Genomic DNA, 25,788 nt, shown 5'->3' on the forward strand with positions numbered 1-25,788 from the left:
TATTTACAGCAATAATGGCTGAAAACTTTCCAAACCTGGGGAGAGAAATGGACATCCAGATTCAATAGGTTAAAGCCAAACAGGGCCACTCTGAGACCCATTATAAGTAAATATATATAAAAACTCATACAAATCAATAGCAAAAAAAATTCAATTTAAGAAAATGGGCAGAGGATCTGAATAGACATTTTTCCAAAGAAGACATACACATGGCCAACAGATACATGAAAAGATACTCCAGGGCGCCTGGGTGGCTCAGTCGGTTAACCATCAATTTCAGCTCAGGTCATGATCTCACGGTTTGTGGGTTCAAGCCCCGCATCAGGCTCTGTGCTGGCAGCTCAGAGCCTGGAGCCTGCTATGGATTCTGTGTCTCCCTCTCTCTCTGCCCCTCCCCTGCTGTGTGTCTCAAAAAATGAATAAACATTTTTAAAAATTAACAGAAAAGTAGAGATACTTCACATCAGTAATCATCAGGGAAATGTAAATCAAAACCACAATGAGATGTCACCTCACACAATTTATGCCAATAAATTAGATAACCCCGAAGAAATGGATAAAATCCTAGAAACATACAAAGATAGCTACCATGGCTATCATCAAAAAGACAAGAGAGAACAAGCATTGGCAAGGATGTGGAGAAACGGGAACCCTATGCACTATTGGTGGGAATGTAAATTGGTGCAGCCACTATGGAAAATAATATGGAGGTTCCTCAAACACTTAAAATATGGAGGTTCCAGAACTACCATATGATCCAGCCATCCCACTCCTGGATATATATCCAAAGGAAATGAAAACAGGATCTCACAGAGATATCTGAACTCCTATGTTTATTGCAACATTATTCACAATAGTCAAGATATGGAAACAACTTAAGTGTCCATCAATAGATGAATGGATAAAGAAGATATGGCATATACATACACATACACATAATGGAGTATTACTCAGCCATGAGACAGAAGGAAATCCTGCTGCTTACAACGACATGGATAAAGCTTGAGGACATTATGCTAAATGAAATAGTGGACAGAGAAAGACAAATACTCTATGATATCACTTACATGAGGATCTAAAAAAAGCCAAACTCATGGAAACAGAAAGCATAGTGGTTACCAGGGGCTGGGGGATGCAGAAAATGATGAGAGGTTGGTCAAAGGGTACAAACTTCTAGTTATAAGATGAATTAAGTTCTAAGGATCTAATGTACAGCATGGTGACTATAGTTAACAATAATGTATTATATGGTATGAGCACTGGGTGTTGTATGGAAACCAATTTGACAATAAACTTCATATATTGAAAAAAAATAAATAAAATAAAAAATTAAAAAAAATAACGTATTATGTACTTTAATGTTGCTAAGAGAGTAAATCTTAAATGTTTGCACCACAAAACAAAGAAATGGTAATTATATGATGTGATGGAAATGTTAACTAATGCTTCTATAGTGGTAATCATGTTGCAATATATAAATATAACAAATCAATACATTGTATGCCTTAAGTTTATACTATGTTATATGTCCATTAAATCTCGATAAAGCTGGAAAATAAATACAAATACAGTCTTTTTCAAATGAAAAGGAAAAGACAAGCCCATCAATAGAAGAAATATAAAAATGTAATAAAATGCAAGTAGAAAGTTCCTTTAAAAAAAGAATTCAAGGGCTTTAAAGACCTGAAAAATGTTCAACCTTCCCAGTAACCAAAGAAATTTAAGTAAAGATAAATGCTAGGGGTTGGCCTTGCACATTGACAAAGGTCAAAAATCATAATATTCATTGTTGACAAAGATGTCAGAAAACAGGCCTTGCATAGAACTCACCAGTGAATTAGCAAAATCTTCTAGAAGGTAGTAGCAATATGTAGATAAATTCCTTAAATTACTCTTACTTATAATTACAGCTGCATACAAAGTTGTATGTGCAAGAATATCTATTGCAGTATTTTAAAATAATGGGGTATCTGGGTGGCCTAGTTGGTCTTTAAGCATCCAATTCTTGATTTCTGCTCAGGACATGATCTCATGATAGGCGAAATTGAGTGAGTCATTGGACTCCACACTGACAGCATGGAGCCAACTTAAGGTTTTCTCTCCCTCTCTCTCTGTTCCTCCCCTGCTTGTACATGTGTGCATGCATGCTTTCTCTCTCTCTCAAAATAAATAAACTTTAAAAATAAAATAAAATAAAATAAAATAAAATAAAATAAAATAAAATAAAATAAAATAATAGTTAATCTGAAATAGCCTTATTATTCACAAGTTATTTGTGGTATAATTATACAATAGGACACTGTAAAAAAAATTAAAATTACTTTGTAGAAATATACACATTAATTAATGTGAAAAACGTTTATGATGTGTTGTTACATCATAACACATATACAAATCATCTACCATATAGGTTCTTTGTTTTAATATATATCTAAACAAATATGCCATATATACAATTTGAAAATGTCTGGGTCATGGGATTGTGAGTTATTGTTTTTTATCTTCTTAGTTGTGCTCATCAGTAGTTTCTTACTACTCTGATATTAAAATATTTTTATATAAGCTTAATGTTGCTTTTAAAACTCCAAAAATAAGATCAGACTGTCTTGCTCCACTTTAAGCAAACAAAAGGCTATTACACTCTGTTAAAAGCCCCAATCAATCTCAAATGTTCTATGCTAATGGAGAGTAAACATAACCATAATAACTAAAATTAATGTGTGTATATATGCATATATATATATATATAACTATTATAAATATGAGAAGTTGAGACAAGCAAGATGTTAAAAATAGAGTTTAATTTGCTATTTCTAGCAAATACAAAGTAGAAATAAGTATGTTTAAATAATATGAAGAATATAATTTCTAAGCTGGAATTGATGGCTATATACTATAATTATATTTTACAAAGAAAGTAAATATTTTCTAGTACTACTGAAGGTTTACAAAAATTGGCCATATGTTAGGTGTAAACAGATTTTCAATAAATTCAAAAAAGCATAAACTATGCTGATAACATCCTTTGTCCATGCTCTAATCAAAGGGAAATTAATGATGTGGCTCAGCACTTTAAAACATTTATATAAAGAATTCCTGAGTCAAGAACATCAGAATTTAAATCTCTATTTTAGAGAACAAGGAAATGAACTTAATATAAATAGAAACCTGTGCGATGCAACCAAACGGTTCTTAGGATTAAATTTATAGATTTGAATAAAAAATTAGAAACTACATAAATTAGGGGCACCCGGGCAGCTCAGTCAGTTAAGCTTCTGACTCTTGATTTCGACTCAGGTCATGATCTCACAGTTCGTGAGATCGAGCCCTCCCCATGTCCAGGCTCTGTCCTGCAGCATGGGGCCTGCTTGGGATTCTCTCTCTCTCCCTCTCTCTTTCTGCCCTTCCCCCACTCGTGTGGCTCATGTGCATATGCACTCTTTCTCTCTCTCTCAAAATAAATTAATAAACATTAAATAGAAAAAGAAGCTACTTAAATTAGTTGACTTAAAATTTTAGGAAAATAAAGGTCACAAGGAAGAACAAAAATTAAAAAAGCAAATAATAAGATAAAGGTAGAAATAAGTAAATTATGACAAAGAACTAGTGTTTGCTCTTGGGGAAAATTAACAAGACACAATTATTCCAACCTTAAGAAAAAAACAAAAAGTTACAAATGAAGAAAATAAAGTAACAGATACTTTGTCATAGTTAAATAATAGGACCCAAACTTTTTAAAACTAAAAAGTTAACTAAAACAAAAGGATAAATGATAGATTTTTAATATTTGCATCAATTATCAATTATTTGCATCAATTTAATATTTGCATCAAAGGTTTATTTTGTAATATGAAAATTACTCATTCAAATTTAAAAGTAAACTCCAATATATAAATGATTACAGTTTGAACCGATCTTGTAAAGTTTATTTATCTATTTTATGAGCGAGACTGTGAGCTGTCAGTACAGAGCCCAACATGGGGCTTGATCTCACAAATTGTGAGATTATGACCTGAGCCAAAACTAAGAGCCAGACACAACCAACTGAGCCACCCAGACACCCCTGAACATATATTTTAATGGAAAATGGTAAATGTGGAATCACATTTGCCCTTGCTAATAATCAAAGAAATGGAAATTAAATTCTCCCAAAGCAAACATTTATACTCCCTAACCTTGTAAAAATAAGTGTTAAAGGTTCATGAAATCATATTTGAGTTGAATGGGAAATTTAAAATCTTTCAAAATCCAGAAACTATTCATGCATTTTAATGGCTAGTCTCCCTCCTGGGGGTTTATCCCCAGGAAATAACACAACTGGGGAGGAAAATTATAGTCCTACATATGTTCTTAAAATGTAAACAAAACTGTGGACCATTTAAGTCTATGGGAAAATGTGGCACATCAACTCTATAGTATGTTATGCTATACGATAAGTACTGTACAGAACCATGGATACATATTTATGAGAAAAGTTAGCTGAAAGAGGGCAGAATATAAAATGTTTACACGTATTACTTGAACCATGTAAAAGACGAATGCCTTTTAAGAAACAAAACAGAAAGGAAAAAGGAAAAATCAATTACTTCTATATTAAAATATTAAGATTCTAATTTTTAATATTATTTTCTCGTAAAGATAAAATTAACTCAATGTGGATTTTGATTAAATATTTGCTTTACAATTTACAAGTAATAAATAAAAAATCTAAACTGGTTGAGTGAATTACAACGATCACTCTGCTTTCTTCCACAGATTGTAGTAGAAGAATTCCTAGAAGATATAAATAACATCCTGAACTCCGGTGAAGTGCCCAATTTATTTGAAAAGGATGAACTGGAACAGGTTTTAGCAGCCACCAGACCACGAGCGAAAGAAGTAGGAATTTCCGAGGGGAATAGAGATGAGGTAGGACACAATGGTGATAGGCTTTACTAAAACACAAAGTTGTGTTAGCCTTTTTTTCTTTTTCTTTTAATGATCTACATCTCCCTTTGAGGAGTCCATGGGTGGATTTTTGCCCCGAATATAATTGTCTTCCTTTGTAATTCTATGTATTTTACTTCCTACATTCGAAGCATTGCTATACCAGACTTCCAGAGAGATCAGTGGGAAGCAGAAAACAGAATCCCTACTGCCCCATGGATGTCAGAGCCTTGTCCAAACAGGACAGTTTGCCTTATCCTTCTTTAAACACAGATGTATTTCACACGTCCTCAGTGCCCTGCCTGAGGAATCCAGTATTTTGGATCCCCTTGCCTATTCACAAGGTTATAGCACCTAAAACAGAAATGGATTCCCCCACCTCTCCCCAGCCAGCCCCATCTCGGAAACAACTCATCTCCTGTCCTCTCCCATTTCTCCACCACGGTGCTAGATTCTGTGTACTGCCATCGGTCTACCCCAGTGTTTCCCCTTGCTTCTACACCTTTAATTTTTTTGACCATTCTTTCTTATGTGTTTTCTTCTGTGTCCTTTCGTGAGATCTCTTCTGCTAGGTCAGGGCTTCTAAGTACAGACAGCAGGGTCTACTTCAGCTGACGTAAGCAGAAAGGGCTTTATCTGAGGAACACAGAATCACTGAGAGAGCCCAAGAAAGGGACTCTAGGCTAAATTCCTCAGAACGAACATGAGATGCAATTGGTAGAAGTCAGCGGTCAGGGAAGCTGATGAAGCAGGAAGCCACTGAACCGATCAGCATGTTGCTGCTTCGGCTGCCAGCTCCAAAGCCACGTGACCCCAGCCAGGTCAGAAAGCAGTGGAAATAAGGAGCCACATCAGAGATAGTTCTCCGGGTCCACACCCCTTCTGCTAGACTCTGCACCTGCACACATAGTGGCTACCTTGCCCCCTCTCTCTTTCTTCCCGTGCCTTCTACCCCAAAGCAAAAACCTGTATGAATACCTCTCTCCACTTTATTCTAGGAGCCTCCTTAAATACACTGATGAGAAGGACCTACATCACATCCAGAACCCTAGTTGCAATGGAGTCCACAAAATGTCATTTTTAATCTTTCCAGAGGGGTCGGAACGGACATTGAACAAAACAGTTCACATATCTACTACACTAACGCCAGTTTTATCTGATATTGGTAGACCCAGAGGCAGTAGCCAACACTTGTTGTCACTGTTACTTCACCCTTATTTTAAATTGAAAAATATCTTTGTTCAGGTGTTTCAGCACTTTATCAGCAGAGTCCGTCAGAAGCTGCACATCGTTCTCTGTATGAGCCCTGTGGGAGAGGCCTTCCGGTCCCGGTGCCGAATGTTCCCATCCCTTGTGAACTGCTGCACTATTGATTGGTTTGTCCAGGTTGGTGACATCCCAGGATACCTCTTTGGGAAGATGGATTCACTTGGTTTTAAAGGGGTAACACATTGTCCAAGAATAACTCAGGCGTACCTGCATTGGCTTTAAAGCCCACTAGGAATTTACTCATATACAAGGGATAACTATGATAGCCATTGAACAAAGGCTAAACAGAATTTATAAAGGAAGAGGAGACTATTGAATTTAGCAATGTAGAAATTATTGGTCATCTTGACAAGAGCGGTTTCAGTGGAGTGATGAGGAGAAGGTTCAAGAGAGAAGAGAGGAGAGGAATCAGGCAGTGAACATAGGCAACTCTTTCAAGGAGTTTTTCCCCGAAAGAACACCAAGAGATGGCTAGTAGCTACAGGGGTACATGAGGTGAAAAGTGTTTTTAAGTGGGAAACACAAATAACACATATGTGTGCTGCTAGAAACGATCCAGAAAAGAAATCTATTGATGGAGTAGCAAAGTGTTGTTGTACCAATGCCAACGCGTAGGCAAAAAGAGATGGGATTGAGTCATCAGTGCAGGGGCTGGTCTCCACAGGGAGTGTGCACAGTGTAGCCCAGAGAAGCAGGAAGGAGGGCAGAGTATATGAGCACAGAGACAGGGAGATGGATAGATGTGGGGGTGAGAGCATGCTTAAGTTCTGTTTTCATTGTTTCTGTTTCCTTTGGTGATGTGGGAAGCAAGGTCATCAGCTGGGAATGAAGTGGAAAGAGGAAGTGTTAGCAGTCTGTAGAAGCACTTATGGGCTGCACCAAGAACCCACTCAAGCTAGCTGTCACGAATTTAAAGTGAGGCCAGTCGGCATGGTTGTGTGTTTCTCTCTAGCCATGCTCCACTACACAGTCACAGACATGGGGTAACAGAGAGTTGTATTTGACCAAGTTTCAGGTGAGCACAAAGAAACAAGAAAGAAGCAAAGAAGTTGAGGCGAAGAGGAGGGTGATTATAATGATGGACCTGAAGTCCTGTATAATGTAATGGACCTGCGTAATAAACAGAGTAAGGACATGAGGTCCTCGTATTGTATGTGATTGTATTCATGGAATTATTCCGAATACACCCAATCATTTATTCATTCAATTAACAAATACTGGTTGAACAACTTCCAAGTGCCAGGCCGTGTGCAGATAGCAAATGCAGACCCAGACCCCTCTCTAGTGAACCCAGCCATTCAGTTCACTAAATATTATAGACATGAGGAGGAGTTAGTTGGGTAAAATGGGGGACAAAGCAAGGAAGAGTTCCAAAGAAATACATTTTTTTACTTGTTAAAATGTACACTGTAGAAATGAGCAACCGATTTTCCAAATTATATCTTTATTTACAGTGGCCTAGAGAAGCACTTCTTTCTGTATCAAAGACATTTTTCTCCAGCGTTGATGCTGGAAAAGAAGAAATGAAAGAAAAGCTTTCCCTCATGTGTGTGAACATTCACTTGAGCGTCTCCAATATGGCAGAACGCTATTACATGGAGCTCCGGAGACGGTACTACACAACGCCCACCTCCTACCTGGAACTCATCAATCTTTTCCTGACTATGCTGAGTGAAAAAAAGAAGCAGTTGGTTTCAGTAAGTTTAATATTATAAAAAAAAAATTTTTTTTTTTGCTTGAAGTCAAAACTTGCCAGAATGAGTGGAAGATCTATATACCATCTTACCTGCTGAAGCCTTCTCTATCCTGACATGTGCCCTTAACAACCCACAGCAGACAAAAAAAGTGTCTCATGCTGTCAGCCCAAAGACCTTCCCCTTCCTTGATGTTTATATTTTTTGTACTGTCATTTACATGAGTGTGCCTCAGTAGTAGTGAGCATCAAAGGTAAGCAGTGAATTAGACATCTCTGTAGTATTTAATAAGAACCTTTTGTTAAGCAGTAGAGATGGAGTTTGCTGATCTATCATGTGTCAGTATTTCCCATTAAGAGCAAGGACTTCAGGGGCACCTGGGTGGCTCAGTCGGTTAAGTAACTGACTCTTGGTTTCAGTTCAAGTCATGATCTCACGGTTCATGGATTTAAGCCCCACATCAGGTTCCATGCTGACAGTGTGGAGCCTGCTTGGGATTATTTCTCTCTCTCTCTCTGCCCCTCCCCTGGTCATGCTTGCTGTCTTCGATAGATAGATAGATAGATAGATAGATAGATAGATAGATAGACTTTAAAAAAAAAAGAGCAAGGACTTCAGTGTTAGCCAGACTATATACAACTTATGTTCTGCCTCTTTCTTGCTACACAACCTTGAGCACGTTTTGTAACTTCACTAGGTCTTAGTAGAAAATAAGGATAGAGGGGCGCCTGAGTGGCTCAGTCAGTTGAGCATCCAACTTTGGCTCAGGTCATGATTTCACAGTTCATGAGTTCAAGCCCCACATTGGACTCTATGCTGACAGCTCAGAGCCTGGAGCCTGCTTCGGATTCTGTGTCTCCCTCTCTCTCTCTGCCCCGTCCCTGTTCATGCTCTCTCTCTCTCTCTCTCTCTCTCTCAAGAATAAATAAACATTAAAAAACATTTAAAAAAAGAAAATAAGAAAATAAGGGTAGAACTACCCTATGACCCAGCAATTATACTACTAGATTTAGCCAAAGGATACAAAAATGCTGATGCAAAGGGGCACATGCAACCCAATGTTTATAGCAGCACTATCAGCAATAGCCAAAGTATGGAAAGAGCCCAAATATCCATCAACTGACGAATAGATAAAGATGTGGTATATGTATACAATGGAATATTAATCGGTGATCAAGAAGAATGAAATCTTGCCATTTGCAACAACATGGATGGAACTAGAGTGTATTATGCTAAGTGAAATAAGTCAGTCAGAGAAAGATAAATATCATCTCATTTCACTCATATGTGGAATTTAATAAAGAAAACAGATGAACATAGGGGAAGGGAAGGAAATAAGAAAAAAACAGAGAGGGAAGCAAACCATAAGAGACTCTTAAATACAGAGAACAAACTGAGGGTTGCTAGAGGGGTGTTGGGTGGGGAGAGGAGCTAAATGGGTGATGGGCATTAAGGAGGACACTTGTTGAGATGAGCACTCGGTGTCATATGTAAGTGATGAATCACTAAATTTTACTCCTGAAGTCATTATTACACTATATGTTAACTAACTTGGATTTAAATGAAGTAAAATAAAATAAAATAAGAAATATCTGTATCCACCCCTTGGATTATTGTGGAATTTAAATAAAATACTATTTGCTAAGTACTTGGAATATGATCTGACACACATGAGGTGCTCAGGAAATAGTGGCTGCCATCATCATCACCACTTTCAGGCTATTAACCTGAAATTTTCAACACTTCAAACAAAATAAAAATAGAAGTATATACCATTAAGATATTTTTAATATTTTTCAGAGGGTTTTTACCTGGTAAATAAATGCATGCTTTGTATAATAACTTGATAAATATTTTGAAACCTGTCAGTTTGAACCAGACTTTCTGACTCACCTTCAAAAACTAGTTATTCCCAGTGTTTCCTCTACCAGGTACCACCCATTGATCCTAGTCAAAAGTTCCTTACCACTGGGAAGTAAGGTTCAGATCCAGCAACCAGAGCTAAGTCCCCAGAACACTGTCTCCCAGAACACTGACAAGTTCTCAGCTGTCCACCCATCTTGAGGAAACAGGTTCCTAGATATGTGGCCTCCAGGAATTCCTGTCTGAACTTGTCCCTTGTTCATTCAGCATGCTGCCAAGCTGCCCAGCTGAGGGGATAAAAATAATACAGTAGGGGCCCTCAGCCAGCCCACAGTCCAGTGACATGCCAACTGCTGTGACTAGGGGGCATGGATCCAGACTCACCATGGTGAATGTCACGCTCATTTCCTAGAGTTCTGTTACCTGAAGATTTCTGTATGTTCACAATTTTAAGCATTACAAACTGATTTACCAATTCTGTAGATGTAAAATTCTAGTACATGAGTAAGGGATGCCAGGAAACTTACAGTTTGTAGTTATAGTTAATAACAGATATTTTTATTGTCATCTAGGCACGTGACCGGGTGAAGAATGGTCTCACCAAGCTATTAGAAACCAATGTATTAGTAGATAAAATGAAATTAGAGCTTTCAGCTTTAGAGCCTATCCTTTTTCAAAAATCACAAGATGTTGAAGCCCTGATGGAAAAATTGGCAGTGGATCAAGAAAATGCCGATCAGGTATGCTACGTTAACCGACATTGTGGGCGAGAAGGCTTTGACCACCAACTTATCACTTATATATCATGCATGAGATTGGATTTTTTTTATTTTATATGTAATGAAAATAATTAAATGATAGATTTAGCAATGCTTTTAAGTTGTAAAAAATCTACCCTCCATAAATACATTCTCCCTGAGAATGAGAGAACCCAATGAGTGGACAGAGGATGGTGAGAAAAGTACCCCCCCACAAATAAAAAGGAACAGATTCATCTCCAAAGAAGGAACCGTTTGTTCCAATAATTTCAGCTCAGTTATCCTATCAACGTATAAGATGGACAAAGGAGGGCATAAAATGCAACATAGCAAATTCTCTTTCATAATTGGTATAATCCAAAGGGGCAAATATGACTCATTATCATTGGCTTTGTTTTTAAACATTGAAATTCAAATATTGAGGGACGCCTGGGTGGCTCAGTCAGTTAGGCATCCAACTTCGGCTCAAGGAATGATCTTGCAGTTTGTGAGTTTGAGCCCGCGTTGGGCTCTGTGCTGACAGCTCAGAGCCTGGAGCCTGCTTCGGATTCTGTGTCTCCCTCTCTCTCTGCCTCTCTCTCTCTCTCAAGAATAAATAATAACATTTTTTAAAAAATTAAGAAAAAAACAAATATTGAACCCATCTAAGTAGATGTGTTTCAATGGCTAGGTCCGTAGCATTGTGCAAGAAGATGAAGCGACGGCAAAAGTGAAAGCTGAAGAGACCCAAGCAATAGCTGATGATGCTCAAAGAGACCTTGAAGAAGCTCTACCTGCACTTGATGCTGCTAATAAAGCACTGGATTCCTTAGATAAAGCAGATATATCTGAGATCAGAGTTTTTACAAAGCCCCCAGATATGGTCATGACTGTTATGGAAGCAATTTCTATTCTCTTGAATGCCAAGTGAGTAATTCAGAGTCACATGTTCCCAGAATGTATGGTGGAATTTCCTTGGTGTTTTTCTACATTGTCATTAATATGTTCTCATTCTCTTTTCCACCTTCTCATGGATGTGGTCAGTCATTCAACAAATCGATTCAACAAGCATTTTTTGGAACATCTGTTTTGTGCTAGATGATGGAAGATCTGAAGCTCTTCTCTCTGAGGCACATATAGTATAGTGGGGAGACAAACATGAAAAATAATAATTTCAAGACGTGAGATTTGCATAGTAGTAGGAGTTCAAAAAAAAAGAGTGCTCATGGAGAGGTGTGAGCAGGTTTTTGGGAGAAGATGCTCAGGAGGAGAGTGAGACCATGGGGAGAGCTCAGGGACATTTGATGCTCATGGAATGGACTGAGACAGTGATTGCATCATGCAAGGTCTTGTATTTCAACCTGAAGATAGGTAGTTTTCAAACCTTCTTTACTAATACACATTTTTTCCAATAAAAATTGTAAGAAATATTTCTATGTAAAACTGACCAAGCAAGGGTAGAGGACCCAGAGGACCCCCGCCCAGCTTCCCTGCTCACTCTCTGGCCAGCACCTCAGTAGGGCCTGGGAGTTCTTCAAAGCATGGATGAAGAGCTCCAACCAGAGGGGACTGAGAATCATTGAATATTTTCGACATGATTGGATTTTCTTGTGAGAAAGACCAACTTGGCAAAAGCTCACAAGGGGCAAGTTTGGCTGAGAGACATAAAACCATTTAGAAGGTAATTGTAGTGTTCTGGCAAGAGATTTTAAGGGTCTAAACTAAGACAAATGAGGTAAAAAGAATGTGAGTGCCAGGGCATTGTAAAAATAAAACTATTATTTCCATAATGTCTTATGTTTCTAAAACTATGATTTGATCATTCTTTTCTCTACCAAAACTGGGTTGTTTGAAACATGAGTCAACCAATTGCTGTCTCACCAGGAATTGTGGTATACTTAACTACCAATTACTGGAATTAGAGTATGGAGATTAAAACTACCCACTAATTAGGATAATATCTTAGTGTTCTCAGAAGAACACATTTCTTTTGTTCTTAAATCACTTTATTACAGTGCTATTAACATCATGCCTGTCTTTCAGACCTGATTGGCCAACAGCAAAGCAACTTCTTGGTGACTCTAACTTTCTAAGAAGACTTCTAGAATATGATAAGGAAAATATAAAGCCTCAGATACTGGCAAAACTTCAGAAGTATATTAACAATCCTGATTTTGTGCCTGAAAAAGTAGAGAAAGTGTCCAAAGCATGTAAATCCATGTGCATGTGGGTAAGAGCGATGGATCTATACTCTAGGGTAGTCAAAGAAGTCGAACCGAAGAGACAAAAACTCCGTGCTGCGCAGGTACATTATTTGTGTTGTAATATTTAATAGAATTAAAGGCCATAATCATTAATCATTCTAGCTCCTGTGACTTTACACAAGATAGACAATAACAGTGCTCTTGAAAATTAGTTTTTGTTGTAAAAAATAGCTGGTGAAGATTATTTTTTCAGGAATGACCTCTAAAATCAGCCCTTCTGCAGCATAGAAGAAAAATGAGTCCTTAGTATATTCATATCATCAGTCTGATGGTATTTTTGAGGTGCCATTCAGCTCTAGCATCTGATGCTCTGTGTTGCATTTGCTAACACTACCCCCCCCCCCCCAACTCTATGGTGTCATCTGAGGTTCTAAAACCTGCTTAAGCTACAGTTGGATGTGAGGTCCCAAGCAGAATGAAGAATGCTCATTGATGGAGCAGGTTACTGAAAGGACCATGGCTACAGAGCTGGGGCAGCCAATTTTTCTATGAAGATACAGATAGATGTTTTAAGTTTTGCTGCTATGTGGTCTCTGTTGCAATTACTGAACTCTGCAGTTGCAGCACAGAAACAGCCATCAATAACACATACATGAGTAAGCATGGCTGTGTTCCAATGTCGCTTTATTTATACACCCAGGAATTGAGTTTATACAGTTATCATCTGTCATGAAATGTTCTTCTTTTAATTTTCCCCCAACCATTTAAAAATGTAAAACCAATCTGAGCCTGCTAACTGTATAAAAACGGGCAGCAGGCTGAATCTGGTTTGCAGACCCAGCTCTAGAGAACTATTCAGGAAAGATTAGTTTTCCCTGTTGTGTGAATATTTCATTCATTTCATCATTTAAAGTTAATCCATTGTATTAACTAGTTAATCTCAAATGCTTGGAGGTTAAAGTACAGCAGTTCATCTGTTTCTCTATTCCTTCGATGATTTATTTTATTGGGTTTTGGTTTGGTTCTGTTTACTTCCACTCATATATTTTGTTTTATATTTGTTTTAACTTTGTATACATATCAAATCTTTTGAGACACGAAAAAGAGAACACAAATCCTATTTTTTTAAGAATCTATTGTAAATGGACAAATTTTACCTTCTTTGGAGACCTTGGATTTTCATTTTAAATATTTACTTAATTTTATTAGGCTGAACTTGATATCACAATGGCTACTCTGAGAGAAAAGCAAGCCTTGCTAAAAAAAGTGGAAGATCAAATACAGGCCTTACAAGACAAATATGACAAAGGGGTGAACGAGAAAGAAAGTCTGGGTAAGTAACATAAAATTTATGTTGGTCAGGAGATGCCTGCTTTTTTTATTTTTTAAAGAATCTTTTTTACTGTTTATATATTTTTGAGAGAGACAGAGGGCAAGTGGGGGAGAGGCAGAGAGAGACAGAGACACAGAATCCAAAGCGGGCTCCAGGCTCTGAGCTGTCAGCACAGAGCCCGACGCGGGGCTCGAACCCATGAGCCGCGAGATCACGACCTGAGCCGAAGTCAAGACGCTTAACCGACTGAGCCACCCAGGCATCCCAGGAAATGCCTGATTTTTAAAAATAGAAGAAGTTTTTGGGCAGTCAGATCTCAGCTTCCACCCAACATAGAGGACGTATTTGCCCTCGATGTACTGCACTGGCCCTTCTAGTGCAAAATTAGAAGAACTGCATATATTGTATCCGTTCAGCTCCTGTATGGAAGGCTTGTTGGGACATGTTACATTATAACACAAGCAGCATATGAATTTGATCCTCAAGAGAAATACTACGCTGACACAGAGAGAGCCATCTTCAGCCAGAGTAACAGAGTAAGGAAAAGGAGCTCTTTGCTTAGAAGAGGCAAACTTGGACTTGGCCCTGAAATGGAAAATAATTCTGAATTGGTGTGAGGTTTCATAGAGATGTATTGACAATGTCACTATAAACAAAAGCAGGTGAATAAACATCTTATATTTTAGGAAAATACTGAATAACGTAAGTTGATTTTCTTAAAATTTTCTAGCAAAAACTATGGTCCTGACAAAAGCACGTCTGATACGTGCAGGAAAGCTGACGGCTGCACTAGAAGATGAGCAAGTTCGATGGGAAGAAAGCATCCAGAAATTCAATGAGGAGATATCAAATATCATTGGGAATGTGTTTATAGCAGCAGCTTGTGTAGCCTATTATGGGGCCTTCACAGCCCAGTATAGGCAATCGGTGAGTAAACTCCCTTTCTGGGAGGTGAGAAGCAGCTGAAACTGGCAGAGGCAGAGTTGGGGGGGATCATTTTTCTGATTTTATAGGGGGCCCTCCACTGTGAAGGTTCTCCATGTTGGAAACTTGCACACTCCACAGCCCTCCACCTTCCCCCGTCAGCCAGCAATGGTTTACCCCTAGGATTTCCTGAACACATTCCTTCCTTTCCTTTTCTCCTTAGAAAGTTAGTCATCGCTTCCTTAATAGCTCAAGAACCTGGGGGGAAAAGAGAGGGGCAGGGAGACACCTCTCTTCATGGTCAGAAGCAGCATGGAAAGTCAACCAGGGTGAAGTATTCTGAACGGGCACGACTGCTACAATGGGCTAGGCAATGGGAAGGAGCAGGAAACTAAATTATTTGGAGAGATTTTCAGGCCATGTTTATGAAATGCCTTCCTATAAAGGTTTCACCCTTGTCCGTGGGTTCTAAAACCTAATCAGTATAGGACCATAGATTCCACAGGAGCTCAGGGGTCATCTGGTACCATATGGGTGGTGCCAATGATGCTTTTCGACTGTCCCACTCACGGAAGGAGGTAGCATGCTGACAACCCTCTGCCCCATCTTCTAATTGCTAGTAGCATTATGATACTAGCCATTGTGATAACTCCAACTTTTTCACATGCTTTCAGACTCTCCCAAGGGGACAGTACACCCCTGGTTGAAGACTACTGTGACAACATTTGTCGTTTATACCTGAGAAAACTGAGGTTCAGACAAGGGGAGTGATGTGCTCAAAGCCACAGCTAGTTTATGGTATAGTTCTAGGCCCCAGGTCTCCTGATTGTCGGTCTTCTTCTTGTGTCCTGTGCTTTGATGCCAGGATGCATGTGGAAACCAGTAGAACTTACTTTTAACCGTGACATGTTGTGTGTATCCTCATTTACTGAGTGTTCCTGACTCTATACAAGTAACCTTTTCTCCTCCCACAGCTTATAGAATACTGGATCCAGGACTGTCTGTCTCTGGAGATCCCAATCAATCCTTCCTTCAGTCTCATTAACATTCTTGGTGATCCCTACAAAATACGGCAGTGGAACACTGATGGGCTGCCCCGTGACATGATATCAACAGAAAATGGCATTTTGGTTACTGAAGGGAGACGATGGCCTTTGATGATTGACCCCCAGGATCAGGTGCATAACAAATGCTTCAGATGAAGTGCAGCCTCCCACCTCCGCTTAATGTTGTGCTGTCTGTTCCAAATTCTAAAAGTAGACTTGAACACTCTTGCAAGATTTTGGGGGTTTAGATCTAGAAGGGAATTTGGAAGTCTTCAAGTCCAAGTTCCTCATCTTGGGTTGGCAGAAGGGGAAGGGGAAGAGTCCAGCTGCTCTGCATACTTGATTTTGATTGGCTTTGTTTAGGGGGTTGACCATTCATTTTCTGGTTTCTATGGGAGCAGAAATTCATTCCTATAGAGTCCTTGTTCCTAAGAGGTCTGAAGAATCAGAATGAAGGCAGGGTAGGATAGATTTTGCTGCAAGCCTGCCTGGAATTTACAGAATCCCATTATCTGACTCCTAAGTCCATGGATCATACTGTTCTAAGTGGAGTTTAGGAAAGGGAACTGTTGTCAGAACAAGGAAGACAAGCTTGAATACCTCAGGGATGGGCTTTTCCCCTAGATGTGTCTGTTCTTCATTTGTTCCAAATTTGAATGAAAGGAAGAGTCCAAAACACTGCAGTTTAAAGGGCATTTTTATTTGCAGGGGGCAGGATAGTATTTTTCTTTTCTTTTCTTTTCTTTTTTTTATCTTTCAAACCTGTTTCCAGGTTGAACAAAATTTCTAAACTTTAGTCTAAAAACTTCCGCTTTCTAGTCATTTATAAAACTCTAAGTCAAATATCCTGCTCTGTGCTTTCTCATACAGGCAAACCGTTGGATAAGGAACAAGGAAAGCAAAAGTGGTTTAAAGATCATTAAGCTTACGGATACTAATTTCTTGCGTACACTTGAAAATTCAATCCGACTTGGTTTACCTGTCTTACTGGAAGAGGTTTGCTTTTCACTTTTCTTGGGTTAGTCCCCAACGTATAGACCATATCTGAAATCCTACACAGGCCACACTTGCATTGCCCTAGAGACACCAGTCAGTTCCATTTGCAAATTGGTCAAACCAATTGCTTTGCCTACGAAACCATATACTATCACGTGGGGAGCAATCTGTTGACTGAATGATTTTTCTGATTCCAGACAATGTTTTGGTGTTAAGTGGGATGGGCTCTGTTTTCTGACACTGCTGATTCTTTTTTTTTTTTTTTTAATTTTTTTTTAACGTTTATTTTTGAGACAGAGAGAGAGCATGAATGGGGGAGGGTCAGAGAGAGGGAGACACAGAATCTGAAACAGGCTCCAGGCTCTGAGCTGTCAGCACAGAGCCCAACGCGGGGCTCGAGCTCACAGACTGTGAAATCATGACCTGAGCCGAAGTCGGCCGCTTAACTGACTGAGCCACCCAGGCTCCCCGACACTGCTGATTCTTAAACCTCACTGCAGCCCTTGATGGTTGACTGCCATGGAAGTGTAACACAGTAATGCCATCAGGCCACCAGGGACTGTCCATCCACACACGCTGATGATGTGAAGCCAACAAGACACTCCAATAGGTGTAAATATCATTTTCTACCCTTCTGGCCTTGGCCAACACAGGAGGGTTCTGTAATGGGTCCTAGGCCCTCACTCAAACCCTGAAGTTACAGGGGAGGGCAAAGTCTCCCAAAATCATTGGTGCAGTTATGTTAGCCCCAAACTGGATTCTTAAACCCCAGTTTACTTGGTAACACATGAAGCCCTTGGGGAATTTCTTCTCTCATGGCAAGGGACAAAAGACTTTCCATGATGTTCTGCCACGGAACAGCAGAGCCTTGTAACTGTAGCTGAGTGCTTTGGGGAGCAGGGGGTGGGCCCTTGGTCAGCACGCCAGCTAGAACAGGATACTGTGACCAGGCCCTTCCTGCTTTCTGTGACTTGGAATCATTAGCCTTATGCACCTAGCTCTTTCTCCATTTGTAAGGTGGAATAGTCCAACTTTGTCTTCACCCCTCCGTGGATGTGCAATCAGGTTAGCCGATCTCAACCAGCATTTTTTAATGAAATAGGATAGATTTTTAAGAGCACAAAATTATATCATGGGTAGTAAGGGAAATTTTATCTCATAAACTTTTGTTTTAAGAAAACGTACATCCTTGGGCGTCATGTCACAGTATGAAATGGATTTGTTAACTGTGGATTACAATCAAATTTTGACAGCTCCTAGGCCATGGGCCCCTACCACATACATCCTGACATAAAGCTGTTTGTCGTGTGGTCCGAGAGCAGTGTCTGCATGCCCAGGTTCTTACCAACCATCAAATCTGCTTTGAGGGAAAGAAAGTAACTATCATACAGAATAGAGGTCCACAAACTTTTTCTGTACAGAGCCAGACATTTTAGTTTTGGGGAGGTGGCCACATACAGTCTCTGTGCAAACATCATTCAAATAGTCTTCTTCGTTTTGGTTTGGTTTTAGAGTTTTGTTTTTATAACCCTCTAACAGGGTGAAAATTTTTAGCTTAAGCGCCATAAAAAAAAAAAACAAAAAACAAAAAACAAGCCACAGAGGGTGAGATTTGGCCTGCAGGTGGTAGACTGCTATCTCTTGCCTTAGAACAGCCACAAAAGTGAACAGATCATTTGTCTGGGTCCCGTGGAAGACCACCTGCAGAGACCCTCCTTTCTTGGATTCTTCCTTACGGGGATGAATGGCACAGTTAGTCTAAACAGCTGTATTGCCTTCACATGCTCTTACTTTCTTAGGCGAGCGTACAGTAAGGAATATCTATCCGGCCCCTGGAAAGTGGCTCATTCAAAGTAGATTTTGAGGCCTAAGGAACTTGGAAAGGTTGATGCCATCCATTTTAATGGCTTGTTTTTCGTGTTTTAACTTTTAAGCTTAGAGAAACCTTGGATCCAGCTCTAGAACCCATTCTTTTGAAGCAGACTTTCATGAGCGGTGGGCGGCTGCTCATTCGCCTCGGAGACTCAGACATTGACTACGACAAAAACTTCAGGTTCTACATGACAACCAAACTGCCAAATCCCCACTACCTGCCGGAGGTATGAGCTGCAGGTCTGGAATTCCCAGCCTGAGCGGACTATTATGTGTGATGGTGTCTGACATTTGCTGGGTCCTCCCAGCTCTGTCCTCCCCTCTGCTCTGCCACTCCCCTTCCTTCCACTGTCCTCCACTCTTGCTTCCCTTCTGAGTCCTGATTCTGATTCCCGTTGCCCTTCTGCTCGCCATTCAGCTGAACTCAAGCTCTCCCCACCCGGTCCCTAGGCGCTGCTCCCCTGTCTGCCACCCTGCCCACTGCCCGGTGCGCTGCCCTCTGCACCTCTGCAGCACTGTCACCTTCTCCCTCCCTGCCCACAGCTGCTTGCACAACACAGGGCAGCATTGCCTTCTAACCATTCTTCTCCCTCCTTCAGCTCAAGGCCATTTGTGCCCCTCTTGTGGTGGCTTATAAATGAACCAGGGCTTCACTGAGAGTCTGTGGGGAGAGGGGGACATGCCTATGTTTACATGTGCAAATACCCTTGGCATACAGCCCCAAATAAAGAAGTTGCCTGCTGGAAACATCTGGTGACTGGCACTTTGTAGAGTCAGGACTCAAACATCCAGGGTGTCTGTACTTAGAGTTCTGGAGCGGGGAGCATCTTGTCCTCCCTCATGCCCTTAGACCTTGAGGGGGTCTGTGTGCACTTCACTTCCATACAAACGTCCCTGAGCCACGACAGGATCCAGAAGTACCCTTACTCTGGTGCTGCAGAGCCCAAGGCAGCTGCAGCAGAAATGAAGACAGCTGGACCTCCTCTCCCTTCCCACAAGGGGCTCCAAGGGCTCGCTCCGCCCCTGCCGTCCCTCCGTGCTGCCACAGCTCCAGGCACAGCCGCACACGCTGCAGGGTCCCCCCCCCAGCCTGGTGCCTCTCCCCTTCTCCGACAGGGCAGTTAGGGAAGCAGCTTCACAAATGGGAACTTACTCCTTCACCCCGGCCCCTGAACAATAAAATCCTTGCATAAACCCTCCAAACAGTGCCATATTCACCTCAGTTACTGAATTTGTCACAGCGGCCTGTCACTGAACACACGCGGGTGACATGAAACTGGCACACTTGTTGAGTAAGAGGAGGGAAATGCCGCCAAAAGCCCAGGTAGGCCTTTCCTTGGCAGCCTTGAGGGGTTTCATTCACACAGCCGCTGCCAGAGCCCGTGTCCCAAGTGCCACTGTAAAGTGCAGAGAAGCGACCACTGTGCTGACATACAGCCTCCGCACGCATTTAACTTTTGGGAGGGAGCATCGCACACCTTACCCAACACTAGCTCTGCGGCTGTGGGCCAGTGATCCCGTGTTCTGGAGCCCCAAGTGGAGAGAAAGCCTACTTCAGGATTTGCTGAGATTAGATAAGAATAGCATGCAACATACAGGACATTCAAACACTTTTTTCTTTAGCTGTTAACTTACTCAAGTAATATTATAGCAATAATTTTTTATTGAAATGTTATGATGACATAAAATGTGTAAAGCTCTATTTAATATCAATAATAGCTTCATTTTAACAAGCACAAACTATGCACAAGTCACTACGACTAAGTGATTTTATTATCTCATTTGGTCTTCGCAGTTACCCTATGACTTGTAACTATTAGCATCCCACTTTTTAAGTATTAGGAACCGAAGCTCAGCATGGATGAGCGGCTTGCCCAACACACACGAAAGGGGCACCCGGAATCAGAACCCAACCTTTCTAACCCTTTGCTGGCTCACCTTTCCTTAAAGCACCATGTAGGACTCTAAGATCTGTGGCCTGTGAGGAACAAGACTGTCACTTACACTGCAGGGAAAACTGTATTAGGATTTTTGTAAGACACGATATGCTTGGTGGGTTTGTGGGTGGGTGGGTATGTTCACAGTTAGACCTGAGATACATCCAGTTGGGTAAAAATGGGCCATTTCCACTAAAGAAAGCACTTCTTATTTTATTTGTATGAATTTAAGCATTTTTATGTAAACCTATGCTTCTCTTCCAGGTGTGCATTAAAGTCACCATCATCAATTTCACTGTAACCAAATCAGGTCTGGAGGATCAGCTGTTAAGGTAAAGAAAAAAGCGGGGGTGGGGGGGAAGCAAAGGTTTCCTAATATTTTGTAGAAATTTTGACAAAGAAAACATTTTAATGTGTGGAAGCAGCAGTCATGAGTCCTCAGTCATAAAGAGGGTAGGAAATGGCCAGGTTCTGTATCTCCTGTCACTTTTGCAGATGCCACGCTTGTCCACAGTCTTCTCAAGGAGGTCAGGGAAGTACCCCTAATCCTCAGCCACGGTTTGGTCCAGGCCTGCAGCCCAGCCCGGCCTCTTCTCCTCTGCTGGGCTTTCCAGTCCTGGGCAAGTGAATGAAGTCAGTCGTCCTGTGGCTCCTAGAGATGCATTGCTCCGCACCTGTGGGGAAGAACACTACTCCCAAATAGATCTTTCCTATTTTTACTTGTCACTAGGTGTTTTCTTAGTGTACAGTTTTACCTGCATTTGTCCACCTCAAAAAAATGAAATACCCTCCTTCAGTGTATACTCTGTAATTCATCTCCATTTCCCAAAAATGAGATTATGAATTATTGATTAATTATCAGAATTAGCCAAGAGGCTTAGGAGACAAAAAACATTTAATATTTATTGAAATAATAATATTGATATTACTTAATAATGAATTTTATATGTGTATATGAGGATATATGTGTATATATGTATGTGAGTGTGTGTGTGTATGTATACATACATTAAAGGAAAATATAATTTGACCCATGTTGAAAAAAAATCAAGTCAAATTCATCAAGTCAAGTCAAAATGGAGTCAAGCTGGCTGGCTCAGTCAGTTAAGCATCCGACTTTGGCTCAGGTCATGATCTCAAGATTTGTGGGTTCAAGCCCCACATCAAGCTCTGTGCTGACAGCTCAGAGCTCAGAGCCTGGAGCCTGCTTCGGATTCTGTGTCTCCTTCTCTGTCTGCTCCTTCCCTGCTTGCACTCTGTCTGTCTATCTCTCTCTCTCTCTCAAAAATAAACATACATTAAAAAAACTTTTTTAAAAAACGGAGTCAAGATCATCCTGATTACTATTATCACTGAGTTTAAGTCTTGTTTTCCTTGTTTATTTTAAGAATTTATCCTGCCAACTGCTAACTTGCTTAACTTCTGCTAGGCAGACAAAGGGCATTTCACCATATTTTAAGGACATGTTATAAGGACATGGCTGAACACTCTCATACCAGTGTATTCCCGTGAAAAGTTAAGCTTAGTTGCGTGACCAGCTGTCAGCACATTACTCTGTCTGAGACAAGCGAAGTGCTCAGAGAAGGGAAAATGTTGAGACTTGGTCATGGAGTACAAAATCTCCAGGTTATATTGTATACCCCTCTCTTCTGAAAAAGTTATTTGAACAAATGAATTTGAGATGATTATTTCTTATGGTGTTCATATTGTAATTTTTAAAGTTTCTGAATTCAGTATGTACGAATCAAATGAACAGTGGGTTATTCTATGAGGCAGTTCATCCTAGTGGGTGATAGCATGTGCCCTGGAGTCAGCTAAGCCAGCTACAAGCCCAGCCCTGCCTCTCATACTCACGTGACCTCAGAAAGTGACCCACTAGGGTCTGTTCCCTCATCTGCAAGCTGGGGTGGTAACCACAGTGCCTACCTCAAAGGAGCATTCAAAAGATTAAAAGAGAGAATCCACATAAAACTCTGAGCAGGGAGCCTGGCACATAGTGATGCTTAATGAAGATGAGCTCCTACAAACAGGGGGCTGGGAGAAAATTATGCATGGACAAATAAAGGGAGACATAAGTTCCCATGTCTGGGCAGGGGCAGAGCTGGAGGTAAGGCCCCTTTATTAGACGCCATTAAGACTCATTTCATGGAGGTGGTGAGATTTCAGCATCTCCCTTAAAAAGAATGTTCCAGGCACCATATTCAGCCTGGTACAAGCAAGCATTAGAAAAAGAAATTGAATGATTAGAAAGATCATGCACTGAGCAGGTGAGAGAAGATGAGCAGAAGCCATGGGGACTGTGGTAGGGTGTCAGTTTTGAAATACAAGCTAAAGAATCACAACTAACATGTTATTCAGTGAATAGCCACTGTAGAAACCCAGCAAAAGAGGGGCCTTGTGCATTAGGACATGGCTAGTAGCATTAGTACTCAGCTAAGTAGCAAAGAAAAAGAGAAGCAACTTTAGGGCAATAATAAAGTCATAACTTAAGCATTCAAACCTTGGTTCCAGTGATGTGGTACGACTTGAGAAACCCGAGTTGGAAGAACAAAGAATCAAGCTCATTGTGAGAATAAACACTGATAAAAACCAGCTGAAAACTATCGAAGAGAAAATCCTGAAAATGCTCTTTACATCTGAAGGAAATATTCTGGACAATGAAGAACTTATTGACACACTCCAGGATTCAAAGGCAAGTAAAATATTTTGAGTATTTATAGAAAGTGTCTTGGTTTTTTGGGTGCCTGGATGGCTCTGTCGGTTAAGCATCCGACTTCAGCTCAGATCATGATCTCGCGGTCCACGAGTTGGAGCCCTACGTCGGGCTCTGTGCTGACAGCTCAGAGCCTGAACCTGCTTTGGATTCTATGTCTCCCTCTCTCTCTGCTCCTCCCCGGGTCACGCTCTGTCTCTCTCTGTCTCTCAAAAATAAATAAAAACATTTTAAAAAAATGTGTTGCTGCAAAAGTTACACCTGCAGCTTTTGAGGATTCTGCAAAGTCTTTTCAGCAAGAATGGCAGCCGCACCTGGGCTGCTGGGGTACCACCAGAGTGTGTCCCACTGGCAGGGTCCCTCACCCCCCAGTGGAAGAGGGGGGAAACTGTACACAATAGCTTCTCTCATCTTGTCTGCATTTTTTAAATAAAGCATGTAAAGAACCGGGACAAGGTGTAAATTGAAAGGAAAAACAATTATATTCACATTAATGTCACCCCTTCAGGAAGCCTCCCTGGTATCCCCAACTGGAATTAATCTCTTCCTCCTTAGAACACCAGTAGTGACTCATCCGACTCTCTTTTATAGCACTTGATACTGTTTACCTTATGTCACCATGATCTATACATGTCTCATCTCTCGTGTTAGGCTGTTCAATCTGGTGTCGAATCTGCAAACAGTTCAGCTTGATACTCCTTCTCCAAGGGCTCACCATGGTGCTTCGCGTATAACTGGTGTTCAGTAAAAATGTCTTGCTAGTAAGATGAAGTTCTACATTAAACGCATAATCTTGCACTGAATTGTTTGGCAGATTCAAACCACAATTTTAAAAGTATACTGAGAATACGGCCTGTAAAATGATTTTCATCCATTCGTGAGAAACAGAAAATAATTTACTTTAAAAAACCCTTTGGGAGGGGCGCCTGGGTGGCGCAGTCGGTTAAGCGTCCGACTTCAGCCAGGTCACGATCTCGCGGTCCGTGAGTTCGAGCCCCGCGTCGGGCTCTGGGCTGATGGCTCAGAGCCTGGAGCCTGTTTCCGATTCTGTGTCTCCCTCTCTCTCTGCCCCTCCCCCGTTCATGCTCTGTCTCTCTCTGTCCCAAAAATAAATAAACGTTGAAAAAAAAAAATTAAAAAAAAAAAAAAAAAAAAAAAAAAACCCTTTGGGGCGCCTGGGTGGCGCAGTCGGTTAAGCGTCCGACTTCAACCAGGTCACGATCTCGCGGTCCGTGAGTTCGAGCCCCGCGTCAGGCTCTGGGCTGATGGCTCAGAGCCTGGAGCCTGTTTCCGATTCTGTGTCTCCCTCTCTCTGCCCCTCCCCCATTCATGCTGTGTCTCTCTCTGTCCCAAAAATAAATAAACGTTGAAAAAAAAAAAATTAAAAAAAAAAAAAAAAAAAAACCCTTTGACAGGGAGTACAGAAGGTACGTTCTTTGTCTTTCACTGACATCAGAAATGGTTTACGGCTTTACATCCTACAGTCTCTTTACGATCTCCGTATTCCAACAACAAACAAGTAATTCTGGGGCTCCCGTTTCTTTCCTCTCTTTGTCAGTCTCTTTATCCTCTTGCCGTTCATTCTTCCTCGGGTTTTTAGCTTCTGGAAGTTGGTGGTTAACCCATTTATTTTTTGCCATCAAAACTTTACACACAAATTGCTTAAAGAATGTGCTATTTGTACAAGGTTTGTGATAGGATTCCCTGCCTTCTTGGTGTGCCCCACCCCCCACCCCCCCACGACTTCCTCCATAAAGACAGCTACATTCATCTCTTTTTTGTTTTGGTTATTTGGGGTTTTACGTCTTTTCCTCAAATAATAGACTCATATTGCTACTTCTTGGGTTTTTCTTTTATACATTCATGGTTGTCTATACCTCTACCACACCCACACCCCCCCCACACCCCCTTTCCTCCCATCCCCCAGCCTCCCACCGTAGTTCTATCCTGATTATAGTTAAACATCCAATGTTTACATTGCCTAGAAATACGAAGTTCTGGCTGCGAGTATTGCAGGGGCTAAGGAGAGAAGGGCTAGGGCGTCACCCTTCAGCATGTATACACTTACCAAATCTCTGTTTTCATTGCGGAACCAGGCCCTCAATTGTGCCTGGCTTCCTTCCATCAAAAATCCTCTCTTTTAGGGGCGCCTGGGTGGCTCAGTCAGTTAAGTATCCGACTTCAGCTTAAGTCATGACCTCACCCTCTGTGAGTTCAAGCCCCGTGTCAGACTTTGAGCTGTCAGCACAGACAGTCTGCTTCGGATTCTGTCTC

General features: G+C 40.9%; 1 protein-coding gene across 2 annotated transcripts in view; it reads left to right on the forward strand.

Moving 5' to 3' along the window:
• The window catches only part of DNAH6 (dynein axonemal heavy chain 6), a 261,133-nt gene that overhangs the window by 171,048 nt on the left and 64,297 nt on the right, over positions 1–25,788 (forward strand). For both annotated transcript variants that reach the window (XM_045446656.1, XM_045446657.1), the window contains exons 47-59: positions 4,756–4,908; positions 6,172–6,312; positions 7,650–7,892; positions 10,325–10,492; positions 11,181–11,416; positions 12,533–12,794; positions 13,903–14,026; positions 14,757–14,953; positions 15,925–16,128; positions 16,867–16,992; positions 18,927–19,091; positions 21,066–21,133; positions 23,313–23,493. In XM_045446656.1, coding sequence (XP_045302612.1) covers positions 4,756–4,908; positions 6,172–6,312; positions 7,650–7,892; positions 10,325–10,492; positions 11,181–11,416; positions 12,533–12,794; positions 13,903–14,026; positions 14,757–14,953; positions 15,925–16,128; positions 16,867–16,992; positions 18,927–19,091; positions 21,066–21,133; positions 23,313–23,493 — 2,268 coding nt within the window. The remainder of the gene's footprint in view (positions 1–4,755; positions 4,909–6,171; positions 6,313–7,649; positions 7,893–10,324; positions 10,493–11,180; positions 11,417–12,532; positions 12,795–13,902; positions 14,027–14,756; positions 14,954–15,924; positions 16,129–16,866; positions 16,993–18,926; positions 19,092–21,065; positions 21,134–23,312; positions 23,494–25,788) is intronic.

Source organism: Leopardus geoffroyi, chromosome A3 (assembly GCF_018350155.1).
Source record: "Leopardus geoffroyi isolate Oge1 chromosome A3, O.geoffroyi_Oge1_pat1.0, whole genome shotgun sequence".
Lineage (NCBI taxonomy): Eukaryota > Metazoa > Chordata > Mammalia > Carnivora > Felidae > Leopardus > Leopardus geoffroyi.